The following is a 20,821-nucleotide window of genomic DNA, read 5'->3' as shown; positions in this document are numbered from 1 at the left end:
ACTCTCGCTGTGGCTGTCCCTGTCTCCGCAGTACTTTTTCCAGGGACAGAATTCCAGCTGGAGTGCTCTTCCTTTTCTTTCACAGTGGTTAGTTGAGCACAGGCTTTGTGGATGAGCTATTTCCATCTAGAGCCACTACACCATCTGTGCCTCTGCAGTGTCACCCACAGCAATGGGAAGTTGTTACTTGCCAGAGACTCCTTCGTTACCACAACAGGATAAATTAAATATTCAGGGAGGGGTTAAAAAATCCTGAAGCAACAGAGCTCTGTATTAGGCAAGAAAAACCACACACCAGTAAGATTTGAAATTGCAGAAATGGTTATATTGTCCAGATATAGGAAATATTTAATAAATATATGTTAAAAAGTTGTTTTAAAGCATTTTAGGAAGTTTTCACTGTAAATGTCATACAAACAGCTGGTTAAACAGGTCCATATTCCACCATCCTGTTTATTTGCAGCAAATATATCAGAAAGTGACCCCACTGTTACTTGTAGCAATTTCACATTTGTCAACATCACGACATTTACGTGGACAAACGAGAGTTAAAAAATTAAACAGAATAGAGCTGGAAATTTTAGTGCTTTCAGCTTTCCTTGATTTATCTCTGGACATAATGGAAGGTCACTGTTTACAAAAGGGCTTTACAAAACGTTGGGACTCTGCAGTTCCAACCCAGCCTGGCCAGGCCCTTCCAGGGGGGATTCACTGCCACAAATCTTCCGTACGACCAAACTTGAAGACCAGTCCCCTGGTTAAAACAGAATGAAGGGACATAAGCACACAGTGGAGCAAATCAAACTCCTCTCATGTTAAATACATGATTTCAGGCAGAAAACTGGTCTGTAAATCCAGTTCTGTGTCCTGCATGAGCCCTGAGCAGACAGACCCGAGATCTGCTGCCTTTACCAGTTTATTCAGGAGGTCTGGTTACAGAAAAGGGCTTATGGGAAAAACAGATTACACCAAGTTTCAGTTTTTATCATTAAAAACAAATTAGATAAGAAACAAACAAAGGAAGACAGTCATACCCAAAAAAGATGAATGCATTCTGGAAAAACACAGCTATTCCTGGGTATACCACTGGTTTTTCTAACAAAAGAAAAAAGTCTCCATAAATTTTCATTTTCAAGCATATCCCATTTCTGACATGTCATTTGCCCTCTTGCTAATTTAGGATATAACTCTGGGAACAATCTTCACAAACTCTGTAATTTTTGTTCTGGGAGTAAGAGCTTCCCTAGGGAATTATTCTCACAGAACTGCAGCAGTTCAATTATTTCCATGCAGTTCCCAGCTGAGCAAGACTTGTTTCTAGAGGTAGTTAAAAGTCTGTGACTTAGAAGCAGATAAAACCCCTCCCAGTATCAGTAACACAGTGGGAGAGTGGTGTGTAGGGAACCAAAATATTGGAACTGGGATTGCCTGGGAACCACCTAAAAATAAGCTCCAAAGTTCCACAGTTAGTAAAATATTTTAAACTTTCAAAAATGGGTCAGGCCTTACCTTTGACAACATAACCTCCAAAAAGGATCCACATGGAAGCAATGAGAGATCCAAAAGCCATCATAAAGCCAATGAACAGCCAGATCCGAGCCCCTGGAACGACACAGAGGGATGTTCTGTGCCTGTGTCTGCGGGTGGACACCCTGAGTCCCTTCTCAGAGCACCTCTGGGACACAGCAGGGACACACAGCACACCCTGGCACAGCCCTGAGCTCTCCCAGGGCCCAGGGGAGTCCCAGGTGTGACACAGCAGGGACACAAAGCACACACAGCACACCCTGGCACAGCCCTGAGCCCTCCCAAGGCCCAGGGGAGTCCCAGGTGTGACACAGCAGGGACACAAAGCACACCCTGGCACAGCCCTGAGCCCTCCCAAGGCCCAGGGGAGTCCCAGGTGTGACACAGCAGGGACACAAAGCACACACAGCACACCCTGGCACAGCCCTGAGCCCTCCCAAGGCCCAGGGGAGTCCCAGGTGAGACACAGCAGGGACACAAAGCACACACAAAGCACACCCTGGCACAGCCCTGAGCCCTCCCAAGGCCCAGGGGAGTCCCAGGTATGGCACAGCAGGGACACAAAGCACACACTGGCACAGCAGACACACACAGCACACCCTGGCACAGCCCTGAGCCCTCCCAAGGCCCAGGGGAGTCCCAGGTGTGACACAGCAGGGACACAAAGCACCCACTGGCACAGCAGACACACACAGCACACCCTGGCACAGCCCTGAGCCCTCCCAAGGCCCAGGGGAGTCCCAGGTGTGACACAGCAGACACACAAAGCACACCCTGGCACAGCAGACACACAAAGCACACCCTGGCACAGCCCTGAGCCCTCCCAAGGCCCAGGCCATGCCCAGGTGTGTGGCACAGCAGGGACACAAAGCACACACAGCACACCCTGGCACAGCCCTGAGCCCTCCCAAGGCCCAGGCCATGCCCAGGTGTGTGGCACAGCAGCTGTACCTGTCTGCCCCAGGCAGCCCTCGCTGTAACTGTCCCCCCGCACCTGCCCATTGGACACTGCGTTGATCCTGAGGGAGAAAAACAGCAGAAAAATGGCATAAAGCCTCTCCACTTAAAGCCTTTTATTAATTGCACAAAGTCAGTACTAGGGATGTGTAGCTGTGACCAAGACATGCCCCTTACATCAGGAATGCAATGGTGGCTATAACCCCACAGGCATGGTAGGAGTGGTTGAAGTCTTCCATTTTAGGGTATTTTACAGCTGCATCTATGATTATCCACCAGCCTGTAAAAAACTACAGAAAAAGAAGAGCACAATGGCTTAAAATACAGACACAAACATTTACACAATATCTAGGATTGCTCTAGAAAAATGACATTAATATAGAAAATCATTCTTACATTCTCCAACACAGAGTAAAGTGACAATATATCTGGTTCTGCTGCCAGTTTGGGAACAAGGTTGCATGCAAGGCCAGAGATTTACCTACTCCAAAAGGTACTACCTGGGTAGAAACTGCAAGGCTTAAGCAACATATGGATGCAGAACCCAGAACAGATTCTGTTCTTAACTTTGCTGCTACATACAAGGACAACATATCCTTGTTTTTCCTTTTCATGGAAGTGTTAAGGTTGGAAAAACCCTCTCCCATGGTGGAGTCCAACCACTGAGGCAGCACCACCATGTGCAGCACTAACCATGTCACCAAGTGCCACATCCAGACAGTTTCTGAACACTTCCAGGGATGGTGACTCCCCCACAGCCCAGGGCAGCCTGTTCCAATGCTTCATAATCCTCTCAGTGAAGAAATCTCTGCAAAAATCTAACCTAAACCTGCCCTGGCACAACCTGAGGCTGTTTCCTCTCATCCTGCCACTTGTTACCTGACGGAGACTTCCAAACTGCTAACGCTCTTTAGCTCCTGACAGCTGACTACAGCTAAGGGGCCTGCGAGCAGGGTAAGCACAGCAGTACCAGCACTCCCGCGGCCACAGAGGCGATCGTGTTGCGTTTCTCTCCCCAGTCGACACACTCCGAGCACCTCAAGCTCTCCAGAAAGCCGGACATGTTTCAGCACTTGGAAGAACTGGAGGGAAAAAACAGGGGGGTTTATTTCGAAGAGGAAACCACCGGATGTCGAGTGGCTCCCATCGGGTAACCCGCGGGGAGGCGGCAGCGGGAGAGCCGCGGGGCCCGACCCAGCCCCGGCCCCGGCCCCGGGCCCGGCCCGCGGAGGGGCCGCACGGAGAGCCCGAGCCCGGGACAGCCGGCGGGGCCGCGCCCGGAGCCTCCTGCCCGGGGCCCGCTCACGGCACCTCCGGACGGCCGGGGCCGGGGGAAGCTCCACCGCGCACCGGGCACCGCACACCGGGCACCGCACACCGGGCACCGCACACCGGGCACCGCACACCGCACACCGGGCACCGCACACCGGGCACCGCACACCGAGCACCGCGCACCGGGCACCGCACACCGGGCACCGCACACCGCACACCGGGCACCGGGCACCGCACACCGAGCACCGCACACCGGCCATCCTCTGCCCGCGCACCGCACACCGGGCACCGCACACCGGCCATCCTCTGCCCGCGCACCGCACACCGGGCACCGCACACCGCACACCGGGCACCGGGCACCGCACACCGGGCACCGCACACCGGCCATCCTCTGCCCGCGCACCGCACACCGGGCACCGCACACCGGCCATCCTCTGCCCGCGCACCGGGCACCGCACACCGCGCACCGGGCACCGCACACCGGCCATCCTCTGCCCGCGCACCCTTTACCCGCTCACAGAGCACGGCGCAGCCCCGACACCGCGCATCCTTCCCCGCAAAGTCCTTCCCCGCGCACCGGGCACTGCGCACCCTTTACCGGCGTCCCCTTTACCCGCACGCCCCTCACTCACACGCCCCCCGCCCGCGCAGCCCTTCCCCGCGCATCCTTTACCTACGCAGCCCTCACCCGCGCACCGGGCACTGCGCACCCGTTACCCACATGCCCCTCCCTCACCTCCCACCCGCTCACCGGGCACCGCACGCCCTTTACCCGCACCCTTTACCCGCACACCCCTCGCCCCTCTCGCCCCTTCCCCTCACACCTGCCCCCCCCCCGGCACCGTCACGGGACGCGCAGGCGCAGCGCGCGCGCAGGGCGTGGGCGGGGCCCGGCCGTGGGGCGGTGGCGCGATCCCCCCGCGCATGCGCGCCTGGCGCGCGGGTTGCGTAACGCGGGTACGCTCTGGAAGGTTCTGCGCCCGCCCTCAGTCGGTGCCCGGCGGCGAGAGCGAGCGGAGCTCCCGGTGCGCTCTGTCGCGGCCGTATCGCGGCTCTATCGCGGCTCTATCGCGAGTGCAGCAGTGCGACCCGGAGCTATGGGGGTGACTCACGAAGCGGGGCTCTCCCCTCAGGACCCGTGTGGGGGCAGCCCGAGCGGCTGGAGCCGGTGAGGCGGCGGAGCGGGGGTGGAGAGGGCAGAGGCCGTTCGCGGTCGCCGCTGTGGGGTGAGGAACACGCATCGCTCACGGGTGGTTCTTTATTTCTGGGTTTTTTTTACAGGAGCGCCCAGGTGCCTCACGAGAACCAGCCCCAGGGGTGCCCGGCGGCGCCCAGCGGTGAGTGCCCCGGCCGGAGCCGCGGGACTCGGGCCGGAGGGCTCTGCGGGGCGGGGGGCGGGGGGTGTGCGGGGCACGGGCCTGTGCCCGGCCGTGTGCGGGGCCCGGGAGGGTGTGCGGGGCACGGGGAGGTGTGCCCGGCCGTGTGCGGGGCACGGGGGGTGTGCGGGGCCCGGGGGGTGTGCCCGGCCGTGTGCGGGGCACGGGGGGTGTGCGGGGCCCGGGGGGGTGTGCGGGGCCCGGGGGGTGTGCCCGGCCGTGTGCGGGGCCCGGGGGCAGCGCTGGACTTGATCGTTCGGGCTGTGCCACGAACGCGCCTGTGACCTTGGCCCGGGGGTTGAGGTGAAGGAGTGAAACTTTAGCTGTGGCAGTACCGAGGGAAGTGCGTCTGGCAAACTGACAGAACTTAAATTAGAAGTTTTAGTAAGGGTTTTAGATTTAGTAAGGATTTAAGATTCGTTGGCTAACTTCGCATTGAGCGCCAGATGGGAATTTTCGGTTAAAGGAGCTTCCTCGGACTGCACAGTGGTTACATAAGGCAGGGCTTGAGTCCAGCGATAAGGTCCTTACACCCCGGTAACCTTTGGAGCTGTAAAATGGCTGCCACTGGAGCGACAGCCATTTTAATTATTAATATAGCACCGTAACAGGGGTTCTGTACAAGTTGCATCTGGTGAGTCATTACCTGTACTTTTCAGTATGTGTGTAGAACATGTTTAATGGCAGCGTGCTGTGTACCCTGCTGGGATGTGTAGAGCTCTGTGCTCGCGTTTTTAAACATATGGTCAAGGTCTTGAAGTGGCTGCTTTGTACCTTGAAGGTACTTTTACTTCCTCCCTGTTGGAGTAAAACCCTCTATAGAACTGCAGAAGAAAACGACTCCATTTGTACTGATCTGGAAGGCAGGTGGTAATTTTGCATCACAGATGCAATAGGCTGCATTTAGGATAGAATGAAAATAAAATACCTCGAAAATTCTGTTTGGAGTAAAAAGGTATTAACAAAAGGAATTACACTGGAAACCTGCCCAAACCCATCTCTCCAAAATTCCACACAACTACTTGTGGTTTAAACTGAAGCCTTTTTTCCCTGTAATTTCATAATTCAGTTTTCTGACTGACTACAGGAGAGGAAGTTATGAAGGAAAGTTGTCATGTGCCAAACATGCTGATGAACGGGCCGAGTCTGTTTAATTACCCTTGAGTTTTTTGCCTGTGTGTCATCGTGTTTGTTGTTGCTGTGATGCACAGAAATAATGAACTTCCCCCTCCCCACCCAACGACAGGAACAGAGACCGGGCACTGCCGAACAGCAGTAAAAACGGAACCAGGCTCTGCAAGCGCCTGTGTGCAGAAAACAGAAGACATGACGGGTTTCATGGATGATTTAACGCTCAGCTCGCCGAAGAAGAGAGAGTCACCTGTGAGATCCCGGAGAAGCTGCGGCAGGTCCTCCACGCGGTCATCCAGCAGATCCTCGTGCAGCTCCCGCTCCAGCTCGAGCAGCTCCTCCTCAGCCTCCTCCCGGAGCCGCTCCCGGTCCCGCTCCCGGGCCAGACGGAACGGCTCCCGCCGCTCCAGGAGATACTCCCGCTCCTACTCGCGCAGCCGCTCCCGCTCCCGCGGCTACCGGCGCTACCGGGGCCGGGACCGGGACCGCGCCCGCCACTACCGGCGCTACCGCCGCTCGCCCCCGCGCTACCGATCCCGCAGCCGGTCCTGGTCCCGCGGCAGGGCCTACTACAGGAGGTCCTACTCGAGGAGCAGATCCCGCTCCAGAGGCCGGAGGTACTACGGCTTTGGGCGAACCATCTACCCCGAGGCTTACAGGAGCTGGAGGAGCAGGTCACGGACGAGGTCCCGGAGCAGGTCCCCTCTGCACCTCAGCGAGAAAGGTACCTGTCTGGGGACTCAAAGTGCACAACTTCCTGTAACCAGTCACATTTCCCCTTTGTTTACTTGCTTATAGAACATAATTGATAATGGCAGTGTGGGAGAAAATCTCTGTGCTTACAAAAATGGATTTAGCAACCAAGGTAGTTCAGAGCATATTCTTTGCACTTGAACTGAAGCTGAATCTCCCAAGTTCTGATTACATTGGCCACAATTGATGCTTACACAGAGGCAGTGCTAATAAAGCTGCAGTTTTGGGGCAGTGCTAATAAAGCTGCAGTTTTGGGGCTTGTATGAGAAAGTATGTGTGGATTTAAACATAATACAAGGCACTTTTTTTTCCCTTCCTATTTTAGACAAGAGGGAACTCTTGGAAATTGCAAAAGCCAATGCTGCCAAAGCTCTGGGAACAGATAACATCGTGTTGCCAGCAAGCTTGAAGATCCCTGCTCCTGCCAAAGAGATAAAAAATGAGAAGCAGGAGCGGGAAGAACCTGGAGAGCCAGCTGAGGTAAGTATGGACTGCAGTGTTCTCACTGGAAAGGTAAACACCTCTTCAGACTTGCCTGCATGGATGTGTTCTAGTTTGACTGTGGAGTTCGTGGTTATGATTCAAACTCTTGAACAAAAACTGCTCCAGAAGCCTCTAGACTTTGCCTTAGGCTGGAAGCACAATGGAGCTGTGAGAGGTGGTTGATCCACCCAGCCTTGTGCAACCTGTCCAGTAATGGCAGGTGGGGAAGGAGCAGAGAATGTGGCCTGCCCTTTTTACTCACTCCTCTAGTGGGATATTGCCCATTAATTCAAATAGTTGGGTCTTGCTGACCTAAAAGCAGGAGTCTTTTCAAACCTAGTGAATAGTGTGGGGTTTTTGTTTTTTAAGGTTAAGTCTTTCTGCCTTTCTTTGAACTGTTAAAAGCTTATCATGTGCGACAAACTGTTTCCCAGAAATTCCATGCCCAAGCACACAATGCATTTTACATACTTTATTTCTGTCTTATAGAAATCATGACTATGGTTCCAGACATGATGAAGAAAATCTGGTGGTAATTAAGGGACTTGTGGGCTGTAGCTGCTGTGAATTTAAGGGAGGGAGAAACTTAAGCAGCTTAAACTGAATTGTAGTTTGGTTGTGTTGCAGTGTGTTAACCTGAGTCATGGTAAATACAAACCTGCAGTAACTGTACATCAGTCAGATACTGCTGTTGCAAATGGAAGTAACTTTACTAAGGGTTTTACACAAATGGTACAGGCATCCCTTTCATAAATATATGCAATATATTCCAGATGTTGAGAGAGTACAGAAGAAGAGGCCTGCATCACTTGCAGATAAGTTTATTGTCATTATCCAAAGCTCTGCAGGATGGTTTTGCAGAACTTGCTGCCACTTGCTCTGTCACTGCACTCAGGTGACAGTTGATGCTGGGACTGTTTGAATTCTGTAAACTGTAACTGGGGCGTGGATGTCCCGTCCATTCACACCTGAATTGGCACCACCGTGTTGGGAAAAATCCTGAATGCATTTCAGTTGGGTTCAACATTGCTCTGTTTGCATATCCAGTAGCTTTACAGCTACTTTTGATGTAAATCCATGAAACTACCAGAACGTTGATGGTGTGTAGTAACTGCCTGACCTTGCCCGAGTGGAGTGTCCTCCCCCCTAAGCTGTGTGTGCTCTTCCCCAGCAACCCGGAGGTGCAGCAGAGGACACGGCCCGGAGTGGGGTGGAGAGAGCTGCCATACAGAGGAGCATCTCCTTCAGTCCCAATGTGAGTGAGTGGGTGCCCTCCTGGCCTGGGCTGGTCCCAGCACTGCTTTCCAATTGAAAGGTCCTCACTAATGGTAACAAAATGAATGTAATGGTTTGATAATGACTTTCCTGGGCAGTCCAGTAGTAGAGCACTGTCAGCTCTACAGCAGCATGTTCAAAGTAGGTGTTTACACCTGATCACACTGACCATCTGTGCTGTACTTAACTTGAAGGTGCTGGAACTGGATGAAACTGAGGCTTAACAACTTGCACTAGTTTAAACCAGAACTTAATTCAAGTCACGTGTTTGAGTATTGCAAACTTAGGAGGAACTTGCTGAGTCCTGTGTCAGTTAAGTGTGCATAGTTGGTACTCAGTAAGCATCAGGTATTCCCAGAGCTGGAGAGAGAACACTTTTATGATCAGTACAGACAAATGTACTGGATTTGTACCCCTTGGAATTGTGACAGTTTTTAGTGCCTTATCTTAAAGGAAACTTCTTTTTTTCCAGAACACAATGGCAAAGCCAGCCCTGCAGAAGCCAGTGAGCCATGTTGTTAAGGAACCAGTAGCTTCTCCAGCAAGAGAAGATGACAGGAAGGGAAGTCCCTATGGGCAGTGGGTTCCTGTCAAGAAGGAGGAGAAGAAAACATTCTTAAACTTCTCGCCCAGAAGTGCCCTGTTCCGGGCACGCTGATCACTGTCTGACTGCAACGTTTCACATCCTTCAGGAGAGAGATTGCAACTTTCTGACAGGGTTGGAGATTTGTTAATACTGAGTATTTATTTTGAAATCTTAATTTGTGGAATCTTAGGTTTCTCTTTCAGATAGAGAGCACTGATCCAGAAGCCACAGATGGGAATCTTGTGTATATTTGTAAATATTTTATATTGCTTTATCGGACTAGAACTTGCAGGTGGGTAACCTTTTCTAAACAATAGTTGAGTAGCTGTTCTTTGGACACTTGGATTTATTTACATTGTGTAACTGTTCAAGTGAATAAAGTTTAGTTTTGCACTGGTTTAGTGTGTCAAGTGTTGAACGTGTGTTATGAGTATGTGCTGGTGTAGCTTTCCCTTACCTGTTCCCACAAGGTGCAACAGGAGGTGGTTGCATCATTCTGGAAGTGGATTTTCACACTGGAATAGTTATTGCTCAGGGTGGGCCCAGTTTAGAGCCCTGAGTACCTTCCCTGGCTTGTCCCTCTGGAAGTGGAAACCACCTTTCCCACTGTCACATATTGGACCATGAGTCACTTGTCCCTTCTGCTCCTTGTACTGCTGAAGTTCCTACGGGCTTGAGTTTTATTTAATTTGCTTTACAAACAGTCTCTGAGGGTCACTGTGAGACAGGAAGAAGGTGCAGTTGATGGAGGGGGGTTTGTGCTGCCAAGGGTACAGGTTATGCTGCCTCTGCAGGCTCCACTGCTCACCCGGACTGCAGAAAAGGATGGAAGAAGTCAAGGCCCTGTTGCATGGACTTGGAGCAAATGGCTGAACTTGAGTTTTGTATAAATAACTTAGCAGTAAAATAAACTGAATTTGACTACTTTTCTCTGGAAGCTTCTTCAAGGAACTATGAAATGGCCAAGACAAGGTCAGCAAATGCACTAAGGATCATGTGTTCATCTCATCCCCCTTTCTCACCCTCTCAGGGGGGCAGCTGTGGAGCCAGGAAGGAACTCCAGCACTGGCACCTGACAGCTGGGGAATCTCTTTCTTCATGGGAAGGTCACCTCACATTCCTCACATTTTTTCATCTTGATCGTTTCAGCTACTGAAGAACAAACACCAACTCTTAAATTAGACTAAAGCTCATTTTTAATTGGAACACAAGATTGCACAAGGTGGTTACTCCTGCATGTAAAAGCTGAATACAGCTGCAGTTATGCAAATTACTTTATTCATTAAGCCTGCTCTGGATTTTAGAAAGCAGCAGCTGTAACGCACATTCTGACACAACTGCCTGTGCCATCTCTGCCCCCGGGCCCAGAGGCAGGGCTGGTGCTGGCCCTGAGGCCGCTCACACGGCCGTGCCCCGCTCCAGGTTCTGTTTGATCTCGGCCGTGTACTTCCCATAGAACCTCTCTGCCTTCTGGTTGAACTTGGCGTTCCTCTCGTTGATGTAGTCGATGTCGGCGTCGTCGTTGTAGGGGCGCCGCCGGCTGTACTTCTCCCGCTTCTCGATCCTGCAAGGGAACAGCAGCAGCAGCTGTGGGGCAGCCCAGGCCAGGCAGGGCAGCCCCTGCCCAAAGCTGCTCTGCCACACACCTAGCTCAGTATTTACTTACTGTTTCTCAAGATCTGCAACCATTCTGTCAACCCCTTCCTTGGATGGCACGTGAGTTCCGTGGAGGAGGCTGTCAGAGGTGGGATAAAGAGCTTCCCCACTGGGAGAGGAAGAGGGGCAGTGGGTTACACAACTACTGAGGGAGAGTTCAGAGAATCCCAGAATGGTTTGAGTTGGAAGGGACCTTAAACACCATCCCATTCTACACCCCTGCCATGGGCAGGGACACCTCCCACCAGCCCAGGGTGCTCCAAGCCCTGCCCAACCTGGCCTGGGACACTCCCAGGGCTGGGGCAGCCACAGCTCCTCTGTGCACCTGTGCCAGGGCCTGCCCACCCTCACAGGAAGGATGTATCCCCCAAATACAAACCTAAGTATCAAACCTAAATTTCCCCTCTTTCAGTGTGAGCCCATCACTCCCTGTCTGAGTGCAAACTTTGGACGTTGGTCAAGTCTGTTCTTAAACCAAGCTGGGCTGTTTAAAAAAAACCCTAAACCTACTCCAAAAAATCAGCAATTATGTATTGAAATATGACCTAATTGACTAATTATTTCTTCAAACTCAGTAACATCAAGTTTAAAGAAATGAACCTCATTAATTACTCCACTACCCCTCAGCCTCCCAAAGCAGGCACAGCTGGGGAGGTTATCAGGCCATACTTTGAAATGGTGTTAAAGGTTATCTAATCTCACAGTGTACATGAGAACAGGGATGTGCTGAAAGGATTTAAGCCTCCAGAGTTTGCTAATTGCTTGGAAATACCCCAGAACTTACTATTGCTCCTTGAGCTTCTCGTACTGCTCCAGGTCGGGTTTGATCTGCCGTGTCAGCCGCTGGTACTGGCGCAGCTGCGCCGCCGCGTAGTCTGGGGACAAACAGGGGCAGGGGGGAGTTCATGCTCCAGTTTTCCCCTGAAACACCAACACAGATGTTCATTATGAACACAACTGTGGTTAAGCCGTTACCTGAAAACCCCAGATCAGGATTTTTCTTCTTCTTTTTCCTTTCCCACCTCTCGGCGTCCTCAGCACTGATCTCCAGCAGTTTGACTCGCTCGTAGTCCTCTCCTCTTGCTGCACATTCCTGATACAGCACAAGCAACACTTCAGTCTCAACAACAAGCCAGTGGCCAAGCCTAAACCTTCGTTACAGCTCCCCAGGTCAGCCCAGTCAACCTCTGGTGCAGGACAGTATTTAGGTAATCAGTAGCCTAATTTAGGACATGGATTTTGGGAGGGAAACGTCTGTGTGAGCTCCCAAGGTTGTCCAGCCACCACCCAGTGTCACTGCAGGCACCTGGGCTGCCATGGGGACCTGTAATGGGCCTTTACCTTCTTCTTTTCCTGCACCTTCAGCTCCCATTCCAGACGAGCTTTTTTAGCTTCCCAGTTTGGTGGCAATTTAAGTCTTTTATCTTCCTCCACCACTTCTTGGCTGTTCAGCTTGCAAGCCTCATACTAGGAATAAAACAGGGCAACACTTGAGCACAAAACCAACAAAACCAGAACCCCCGGGGGACAGAGGAACCCCCCTGGGAGAGGGCCTGGCCTCTGCTTCCTGACAGCACCATGTGAACCAGAATCACAGAACAGCTGGGGCTGGCAGGGACCTCTGGCCATCACCCAGTCCAAGCCCTGCCCAGGCAGGGTCACCTGGGGCAGGTGGCACAGGGACACGTCCAGGTGGGTTGGGAATGTCTCCAGACAGGGACACTCCACGTCCTCCCTGGGCAGCTGCTCCAGGCTCTGCCACCTCCATGGAAAGAAGTTCTGCCTCATCTCGAGGTGGAATTTCTTGTGTGTAAGTTTATGTCCATTGCTCCTTGTCCTGTCACTGACACCACTGAACAGAGTCTGGGACCATCCTCTGACAGCCCTGGAGATATTTGTGTGGATTGAGGAGATACTTGTATGGATTGCTGGGATATCTGTGTGGGCTGATGGATCCCCTCTCAGCCTTCCCTTCTCCAGCCCAACCAGGCCCAGCTCCCGCAGTCTCTGCCTATCACAGAGATGCCCCAGACCCCAAACCATCCCTGTGGGCTCTGCTGGGCCCTCCCCAGCAGCTCCTTGTCCTTCCTGTCCCGCGGAGCCCAGAACTGAACACAAACAACCGCAGGGCCAAAGAACCCCCAGCGGGGGCTCCAGGTCCGACCCGAGCAGCGCGTGCCCCGTACCCGCTTCATGTGGAGCTCCCGGAACCGGCGCAGCCGCTCCTGCCGCCGCTGCTCCGCCCCCGCCGCCGCCGCCGGGCCGGGACTGCCCTCGTCCTCCTCCGAGGAGCTCTGGAAGGACCCGCGCTGAGCCTCGGGCCCGGGAGGGAGCGGCAACCTCCGCCCGGCCCCGCTCACCCCGGACCGTCCCCCCTCACCCCGGCCCGGCCCCGCTCACCCCGGACCGTCCCCCCTCACCCCGGCCCGGCCCCGCTCACCCCGGACCGTTCCCCTCACCCCGTCCCGTCCCCACTCACCCCGTACCGTTCCCCTCACCCCGGCCCGTCCCCCTCACTCCTTCCCGTCCCTCTTCACCCCGTACCGTCCCCCCTCACCCCACAGTCGCCATCGGGGACCCCCAAACTGCTCAGTGCCGACACCGCCGCCGCCATCGCGCACCACCAGCACTTCCGGCTTCCGGCTCGCCCCGCCGGGCGCCCCCCAGCGGGCGGGAGGACCCGCCGCTCACCCGCCGGCCCGGTACTGTCGGGATTATCCCGATATTCAGAGTCACGAAGTCACTGGGACTGGAAAACATCTCCAAAATCATCCAGTCCAACCTTTGAGCGATCCCCACCTTGTCAGCCAGACCAGAGCACTGAGTGCCACGTCCTTGGACACCTTCAGGGATGGGGACTCCACTCCCAGTTACCGACAGTCCCTTCTGGGAAGAAATTCCTCCAGTGTCCCCCCTGCCCCTGCCCTGGCCCAGCCTGAGGCTTTCCCTCTGCTCCTGGCCCTGGGCCCTGGGGCAGAGCCCGAGCCCCAGTCGGGGATTGCAGAGCCAGAAGGTCCCCCTGAGCCTCCTTTTCCCAGGCTGAGCTCCCCCAGCTCCCTCAGCTGCTGCTCCAGCCACTTCCCAGCTCCTTTCCCTGCCCTGGACTCGCTCCAGCCCCTCCATGTCCTGCTCTGGGGCCCCCAAAGCTGCCCCCAGGGAGGGGACAGTCCCAGCACAGGGACAGTCCCTGCCCTGGGCTGTGCCCACGCTGACCCAGCCCGGGTGCCACAGGTGCCTCTTGCCCACCTGAACTCGTGTCCTCCACTGCCACCAACATCCCCCAAGTCCTTTCCCAGTTTTCCAGCCACTCTTTCCCCAGCCTGGAGTTAGTAAAGACTGTTAATCTATCTTACTTTCTCTGAAAAGGAGTCAATGGGGTGATGCAAAGTTTACAGTCAAAGTAAGGGAGTGACAGGCCAAGCAAGTGAGCTCCGTGTCTCTGGAAACACTGTGAGGAACATTTGCATCTATGTGTAAAGTCTTTATATCTGTACAGTAAAGCCAGAAGGGCTCAGGACTTTCGTTTTTCTTTGAAGAAATGCTTCAAAACCTGCAGGCCAATAACTGCTGACAGGGAGGTATTTCTGAGCCCCCTGTCAGCTGTGGCTCGTGACTTCCCAGCAGAGGGAATCGCAGCCCAAGCCACGAGGGGCTGTGGCCGTGGCAGGCAGCCCTGGCAAACCCAGCCATCTCTGTTCTCTTTTAACTCCACTTTCTTCTGCTGCCAAGCTCTGATGCATGCTGAGTGATTAAAAATATCAAATGCAGCCTTACCCAGTGAGGAGTCAAGGCAGAGGGGAAAAAAGAAACCCAACCCCATGAAGGCAGTTCTGTAAAACAGAGCAGAGGAAGGAACAGGAGGCAGGACATTTTCATATGGTCCTATTGGCAATATCCGAAGGAAAAGGAGAGGATTGTCTCGATGTGGTTTGGTTTCTGAATGTCTCCCCTCACCTGCTCTCCACGTCCTCATGGCCTTCTCAGAGTTGTGGGATTTCCATGCACAGGGAGCAAACTGCCACCACCCTGGGGACAGAGCCCACTGGTGCTGGAGCTGGATGAAGCCTCCAGGGAAGGGGTTGATGTTGCTGCCCAGTAAACTGGGCAGTGTTTTCGTGCTGTCAAAATCCGAGTTATGTGCTTGGGCCACGGTTTTATCCCTCTGGAGCTCCCAGCCCCTCTGCCATGAGGTTGTCACCACATCTGGGATCAGAGGAGTTTGGGAAGCAGGGAGAGATGCTGGCCTGGCTCTCAGGTGCATGAAATACTGCAGCAGCTCCCTCTGCAGCTCCCACCTGCAGCCCCCTGACTGCCTTTTATTTTCTGGAGTCTCCAGCCCCTCTCCTGTGACACCCACACACTCTGTATCTCCTCCAAACACGAGTCAGGAGCAGGGAGGGCAGGAGGGAGGGCTTGGGGCTACTCTGCTCAGTGACACAAGAGTAGCAGGGGAGCCCTCAGCTGCCTCATCTTCCCAAACCCTCTCATTTAATCAGGAGAAGCTGATGGGTTTTATGGTTTGTCAGTGCCTTGCCCAGCCAAGCCCTGAGCTTGGTGGAGCCCCTTTCCCCCTCTCACTGCGGTAATGCAGCTGGAAACCAAACCTAAGGGGCTTCCCTGGCTTCTGTGGATTTGTTGCTGTGTCTGCTGGAGCTCAGGGAGCTCAGGGAGCTCAGTTCCAGGTGCAGGTGCTGAGTGTCTCCCTGACTCTGTGTTGCAGCTGTGAATCCCAACCTGGCCTGAAAGAGCAGGGAATTCTCCCAGATCCTTGTGCCAAGGAGCAGGGACTGGTCCTGCCTGGGCTGAGAGTGAGTACATGCAGATCTGCTCTTGTTGTCACTTACAGTTAATTTATTTTTAGATTAAAAATGTTTTTATTTCTCAGGCACATAGAGTTGGCACTGCTTTTTTGGGTCAGAGCTGACTCCATTGTCTTCTCCAGTTCTGCCTCCCCTGCAGTGCCGAAATGAAAAATTCCAGTTACATTTTGTACAGGGGCCGGGAGCTCGGAGGAACTGACTCATCTCAGTTATATTTGTCCTGTTCAAAGGGGAAGATCCTGGTCAAGGGGTGGGGGGGAACAGCACTGGGATCTGGGGTTCCCAGGGACCTGCAGGGCTGAGTGCCCAGGGAGGCAGAGGGTCCTTGCAGGGTCAGCTCCTCAGGCTCCTCCAGGGAATGGGGGAGATTGGCTTCTCAGAAAAATAATTGTGGCTCCAGCCTGACAGAGGCCACAACGTGTTCCCAGGATGGGTCAGGTCCCCACAGGTAGTGAATCCCAGCCCTGGGGACATTTCCCACCACAAGAGATGGTGCTTTGAACATGCAGTGCCATGGCTTGAGTGCACAACACCATGATTTGGGTGTGCAGTGCCATGGTTTGAGTATGCAATGGCACAATTTGTGTGCAATGCCATGGTTGGGTGTGCAATGCCATGGTTGGGGTGCGAGTTCCATGATTTGGGTGTGAAGTGCCACAATTTGGGTGTGAAGTGCCACCACCCAGACCTGCAATGCCACAGCTTGGACCTGGACTGTGGTGGGTCAGGGCAGTGACCCCACAGGTCCCTGAGCTGTGGTGGGTCAGGCTGGTGACCCCACAGGTCCCAGTGCCATGGTGGGCCATGGGCACAAAGACCTGTGCCCCTGCAAGTCCCTGTGCTGGAGCAGCAGGAGGGCCCAGGACAGCCCTTCTCCCCCTGGTCCCACAGTGGAGCTCGCCCGTCTCCAGTCACCACGTGTCACTCAGTGCCACCACGTGTCACTCAGTGCCATCACGTGCCACATCAATGCCGCCACCTGTCACACGGCTGCCATCACATGTCACATCAGTGCCGCCACGTGTCCCTCAGTGCCGCCACGTGTCCCTCAGTGCCATCACGTGTCCCTCAGTGCCGCCACGTGTCCCTCAGTGCCATCACGTGTCCCTCAGTGCCATCACATGTCACATCAGTGCTGCCACGTGTCCCTCAGTGCCATCACATGTCACATCAGTGCCGCCACATGTCCCTCAGTGCCGCCACGTGTCCCTCAGTGCCATCACGTGTCCCTCAGTGCCATCACGTGTCCCTCAGTGCCGCCACGTGTCCCTCAGTGCCATCACGTGTCCCTCAGTGCCACCACGTGTCCCTTAGTGCCACCACGTGTCCCTCAGTGCCATCACGTGTCCCTCAGTGCCACCACGTGTCCCTCAGTGCCATCACGTGTCCCTCAGTGCCATCATGTGTCCCTCAGTGCCGCCACGTGTCCCTCAGTGCCATCACGTGTCCCTTAGTGCCACCACGTGTCCCTCAGTGCCATCACATGTCACATCAGTGCCGCCATGTGTCCCTCAGTGCCGCCACGTGTCCCTCAGTGCCATCACGTGTCCCTCAGTGCCGCCACGTGTCCCTCAGTGCCATCACGTGTCCCTCAGTGCCGCCACGTGTCCCTCAGTGCCGCCACATGTCCCTTAGTGCCACCACGTGTCCCTCAGTGCCATCACGTGTCCCTCAGTGCCGCCATGTGTCCCTCAGTGCCGCCATGTGTCCCTCAGTGCCGCCACGTGTCCCTCAGTGCCATCACGTGTCCCTCAGTGCCGCCACGTGTCCCTCAGTGCCATCACGTGTCCCTCAGTGCCGCCACGTGTCCCTCAGTGCCATCACATGTCACATCAGTGCCGCCACGTGTCCCTCAGTGCCATCATGTGTCCCTCAGTGCCATCACGTGTCCCTCAGTGCCGCCACGTGTCCCTCAGTGCTCTCACACGTGACCTGCCCCACGGGCTCCTCGCGTGCCGGGGGTCTCCGTGCGGTGCCGGGGCCGCGATAAGGCCGGAATGCCGTGCCGTGAGTGCAGCTCTCCTGCCTGGCCCAGCAGCTGCAGGAGCTGCTCCCACTTCCTGCCCGGCCCTGCCTGCGCTCCGTGCTGTGCAGCAGCTGCCGACTCCATCCTGTTCGTGATGAAAGGTGCTTTAGGAGCGGAAGAAAGTTCTGATGATCGGGAGCAATAACGTACAGGCAGGGCTGGAGGCAAGGCAAGCCCGTGCTCATCCCAGTCCCAGAGCCTGGGGGGTGATGGTGGAGGGGGGATGGACATCCTCAGCTGGTCAGTGGTGTGGGGACCCTTTCCCACCTCTGACTGTGGGAGGTCAGCATGGGGGGCACATACAGGGCTGTTCTGCAGTTCTCCTGGGCTGTCTCACTGCAGTGCCATCCCAGTGGCAGGGCAACACGGAATGACAGAACCATGGAATGGTTTGCGTTGGAAGGGACCTTAAAGACTATCTCATTCCAATACCACCACCTTTCACTATCCCAGGTTGCTCCAAGCCCTGTCCAACCTGGCCTTGGACACTCCCAGCGATGGAGCAGCCACAGCTTCTCTGGGCACCCTGTGCCAGGGCCTGCCCACCCTCATAGAAGAGAATTCCTTCCTAATGTCTATTATAAATCTCTCCTCTTTTACTTTGAAACCACTGACCCTTGTAACTTCCATTTCCCACATCGGGGAATCTCATGGGCAAATCCCCTTTTTCACCAGGACAAAAACTGGCAGGAAAAGAGGCAGCTCCAGGGGTGCCCACATGGCTGAGAGCCCTGGGGCTGGGGCTGGTGGGGTGCTGGGACCAACCACACTGGGAAGTCCTTTGCAAGGCAGAAGCTCTGATTTAGGTAAAGAAGAAAATCAGACCAAAAATGTGTGTAGGGACCAAACCAAACTTGCAATAACATTAATCCAGCAAAATGGGAAACGTAGTAGTTTATTGGAAGATCAATCAGAACGAATTTACTTATTGAATCAGATCTTACTGTGTGCAGTTATTAATGATGGTGAAATTTGGAGAGAGGGGAAACATGAAGATGGTTTGGGTTTTAGGTAGAAGAGAAGGTGGTTTTCTTTCAGGCTGGTTCCTTTCAATCACAGGCTCCTGTTTGTGTCCTGTTGGGTTGCAATTATAATCTTTCAGATCAGACACATAATCATTGGGCTGGAGAGCAAAAAGTACCTGGGTAATGTGCTTAACAGAAACTAACCTGGTTATGTTTGGACTCTATTGAAAATGAGAAAGTGCTGATGGTCAAAATCAATTCCTCCCCAGCCAAATTACTGCAGGGCTGGCTTAGGGTTTCAGCTAAATGCTCAACCATCAAGAGGGAGCCGGGCTGGATTGAATTAAGCTCCTGATCATGTAGTTTGGATGATGGCAACGGTTTGTCTTTAATGCCAGCAGTGAGCTGGTGGGCAAAATGGAAAATCCACCCCATTTTCTCCCTGGGACAACACAGAGGGTCCCACCTGGTGTCCAGCATGGTGGCCAAAATGGAATATCCACCCTGTTTTCCCCCTTGGACCTTGTAGAGGGTCCCACCAGGTGTGACTAGGGATGGGCAAAATGGAAAATCCACCCTGTTTTCCCTCTGGGATTGTGTTGAGGGTCCCACTGGGTGTCCCTGGTGGTGGAAAAAATGGAGTATCTGCCCTGGTTTTCCCCTGGGACCATGTGGAGGGTCCTGCTGGGGGCCTCTGGTGCCAGCCAGATGAGGGGCTGCCTGGCCAAGCCTTCCTGTTCATGTTCCATCCCATCAGCCCAGGACCATCCCTGGAATTGGGGTAACGGGCTGGGAGGTGGGGGGTGGGATGGTTTGGGATCCACAGCCCGAAGTGGTGATAAATCCCAGCCTTCCCATGGGGGTTGACACTTTTGGAGCCTCTAAGTGCCTGGAGAGTGGGGCAGCTCCCCACAGCACTGTCAGCTCCTGCCTGGTTACATCTTTCCTCTTAAAAGCCGGAACCTCGCGGAGTTTCCTGGACCAGAGCACCTCAGCCATTACTGTGCATTGGAAATGAAGCAGATTTACAGTCCATAGCACAGGAACTGGCACAGGGAGCAGCAGGAGAGTGGCCCAGGGCACCTGCCTCTGCCTCTCTCCCCTCTCCAGGCTACAGCTGGGAATGTCCTGGCCCATGTGCCCCCTGAGCATCACCTGCCAGCACAGCCACCCTGTGCCTCGGGCAGGGCCATGCTGGGAGGGGCCAGCCTGGTTCTCCCTCATCCCCTGTGGGATGGGGATGACTTTGAGCTCCCCAAACCCATCCGCAGGAGGGACTGAGAGCTGGGAATGTGACAAGTGGGGAAGGAGGGGACCTGTCACAATTGGGAGGGAGAAGGAGGCTGGAGGGAGGGATGCTGTGACCTGGGCAGTGTGGAGAGGGACAATCCTGCTGTCGGTCCTGGCACGAGGCCACAGTACCACAGGAGACTCAAGAGGCTGCCCTGGATGCTGAGGATTTGCTTCCCTCCCTGCTGTGGGACACAGGGCTTGGGCATGGCTGTCCCACTGGGGGCACCCCAGGGATGTGCCAGGATGGAGCCACCCCTGACAGGCAGCAGGGCAGGGGGTGGCTGAGGGGAGCAGCCTCTTCTGGTGCAGAGGGAGGATAATGTAACGTTTCCCCCCGATCAATGAAGATTTTGGTTTGGGAGTTATTAGCCTGGTGTCATAAACTATCTCAAAACCACAAAAGTAAAATAATAAATCTCTGTTTACCTCCTGTGCATTGTTTTTAAGTACCCAAGTCCCTCCTGGCATTGGTTCAATATTGCATTGGCCAAATGTGAACACAAATCACAGAGACAAAGCCGGATTTTGGGGAATATTACTCAGTCTTTGCTGTTTTCCAGCACTTTGCCTTGTGCAGAGAAGCTCCCATGGGTTTACTGGGCACCACAAACAAGTGCCAACCTCGTGGCAAGTGCTGGAGGGCCAGGGCTGAGCAGGGCTGGGCAAGTACTGGGTGAGGGTGATGCTGCTGTGGCTCTTGG

The 20,821-nt window shown here is 54.4% G+C and overlaps 3 protein-coding genes across 3 annotated transcripts; 1 reads left to right on the top strand and 2 right to left on the bottom strand.

Moving 5' to 3' along the window:
* Positions 1-433: 433 nt before the first annotated feature.
* Positions 434-4,653, bottom strand: TMEM50A (transmembrane protein 50A). The gene is made up of 7 exons (XM_071576780.1): positions 4,581-4,653; positions 3,455-3,566; positions 2,662-2,774; positions 2,479-2,546; positions 1,510-1,602; positions 1,035-1,095; positions 434-754 (listed from the first exon to the last, which is right to left on the bottom strand). Exons 2-7 carry the CDS (start codon positions 3,545-3,547, stop codon positions 709-711), a joined length of 474 nt encoding a protein of 157 aa, XP_071432881.1. The 5' UTR covers positions 3,548-3,566; positions 4,581-4,653; the 3' UTR covers positions 434-708.
* Positions 4,654-4,711: 58 nt separating this feature from the next.
* RSRP1 (arginine and serine rich protein 1) lies at positions 4,712-9,758 on the top strand. Its single transcript, XM_071576779.1, has 6 exons — positions 4,712-4,924; positions 5,038-5,093; positions 6,379-6,987; positions 7,342-7,496; positions 8,671-8,754; positions 9,247-9,758. The coding sequence occupies exons 1-6, from the start codon at positions 4,854-4,856 to the stop codon at positions 9,430-9,432; spliced, it is 1,161 nt and encodes a 386-aa protein (XP_071432880.1). The 5' UTR covers positions 4,712-4,853; the 3' UTR covers positions 9,433-9,758.
* A 780-nt stretch (positions 9,759-10,538) lies between these two features.
* Positions 10,539-13,661, bottom strand: SYF2 (SYF2 pre-mRNA splicing factor). The gene is made up of 7 exons (XM_071576700.1): positions 13,574-13,661; positions 13,203-13,310; positions 12,358-12,483; positions 11,992-12,109; positions 11,801-11,891; positions 11,027-11,125; positions 10,539-10,924 (listed from the first exon to the last, which is right to left on the bottom strand). The coding sequence occupies exons 1-7, from the start codon at positions 13,628-13,630 to the stop codon at positions 10,759-10,761; spliced, it is 765 nt and encodes a 254-aa protein (XP_071432801.1). The 5' UTR covers positions 13,631-13,661; the 3' UTR covers positions 10,539-10,758.
* Between the last annotated feature and the right edge of the window lie 7,160 nt (positions 13,662-20,821).

This window comes from Pithys albifrons, chromosome 24 (genome assembly GCF_047495875.1).
Source record: "Pithys albifrons albifrons isolate INPA30051 chromosome 24, PitAlb_v1, whole genome shotgun sequence".
Lineage (NCBI taxonomy): Eukaryota > Metazoa > Chordata > Aves > Passeriformes > Thamnophilidae > Pithys > Pithys albifrons.
The sequence above is the reverse complement of the archived record's forward strand: the minus strand, read 5'-3'. Positions and strand labels throughout refer to the sequence as shown.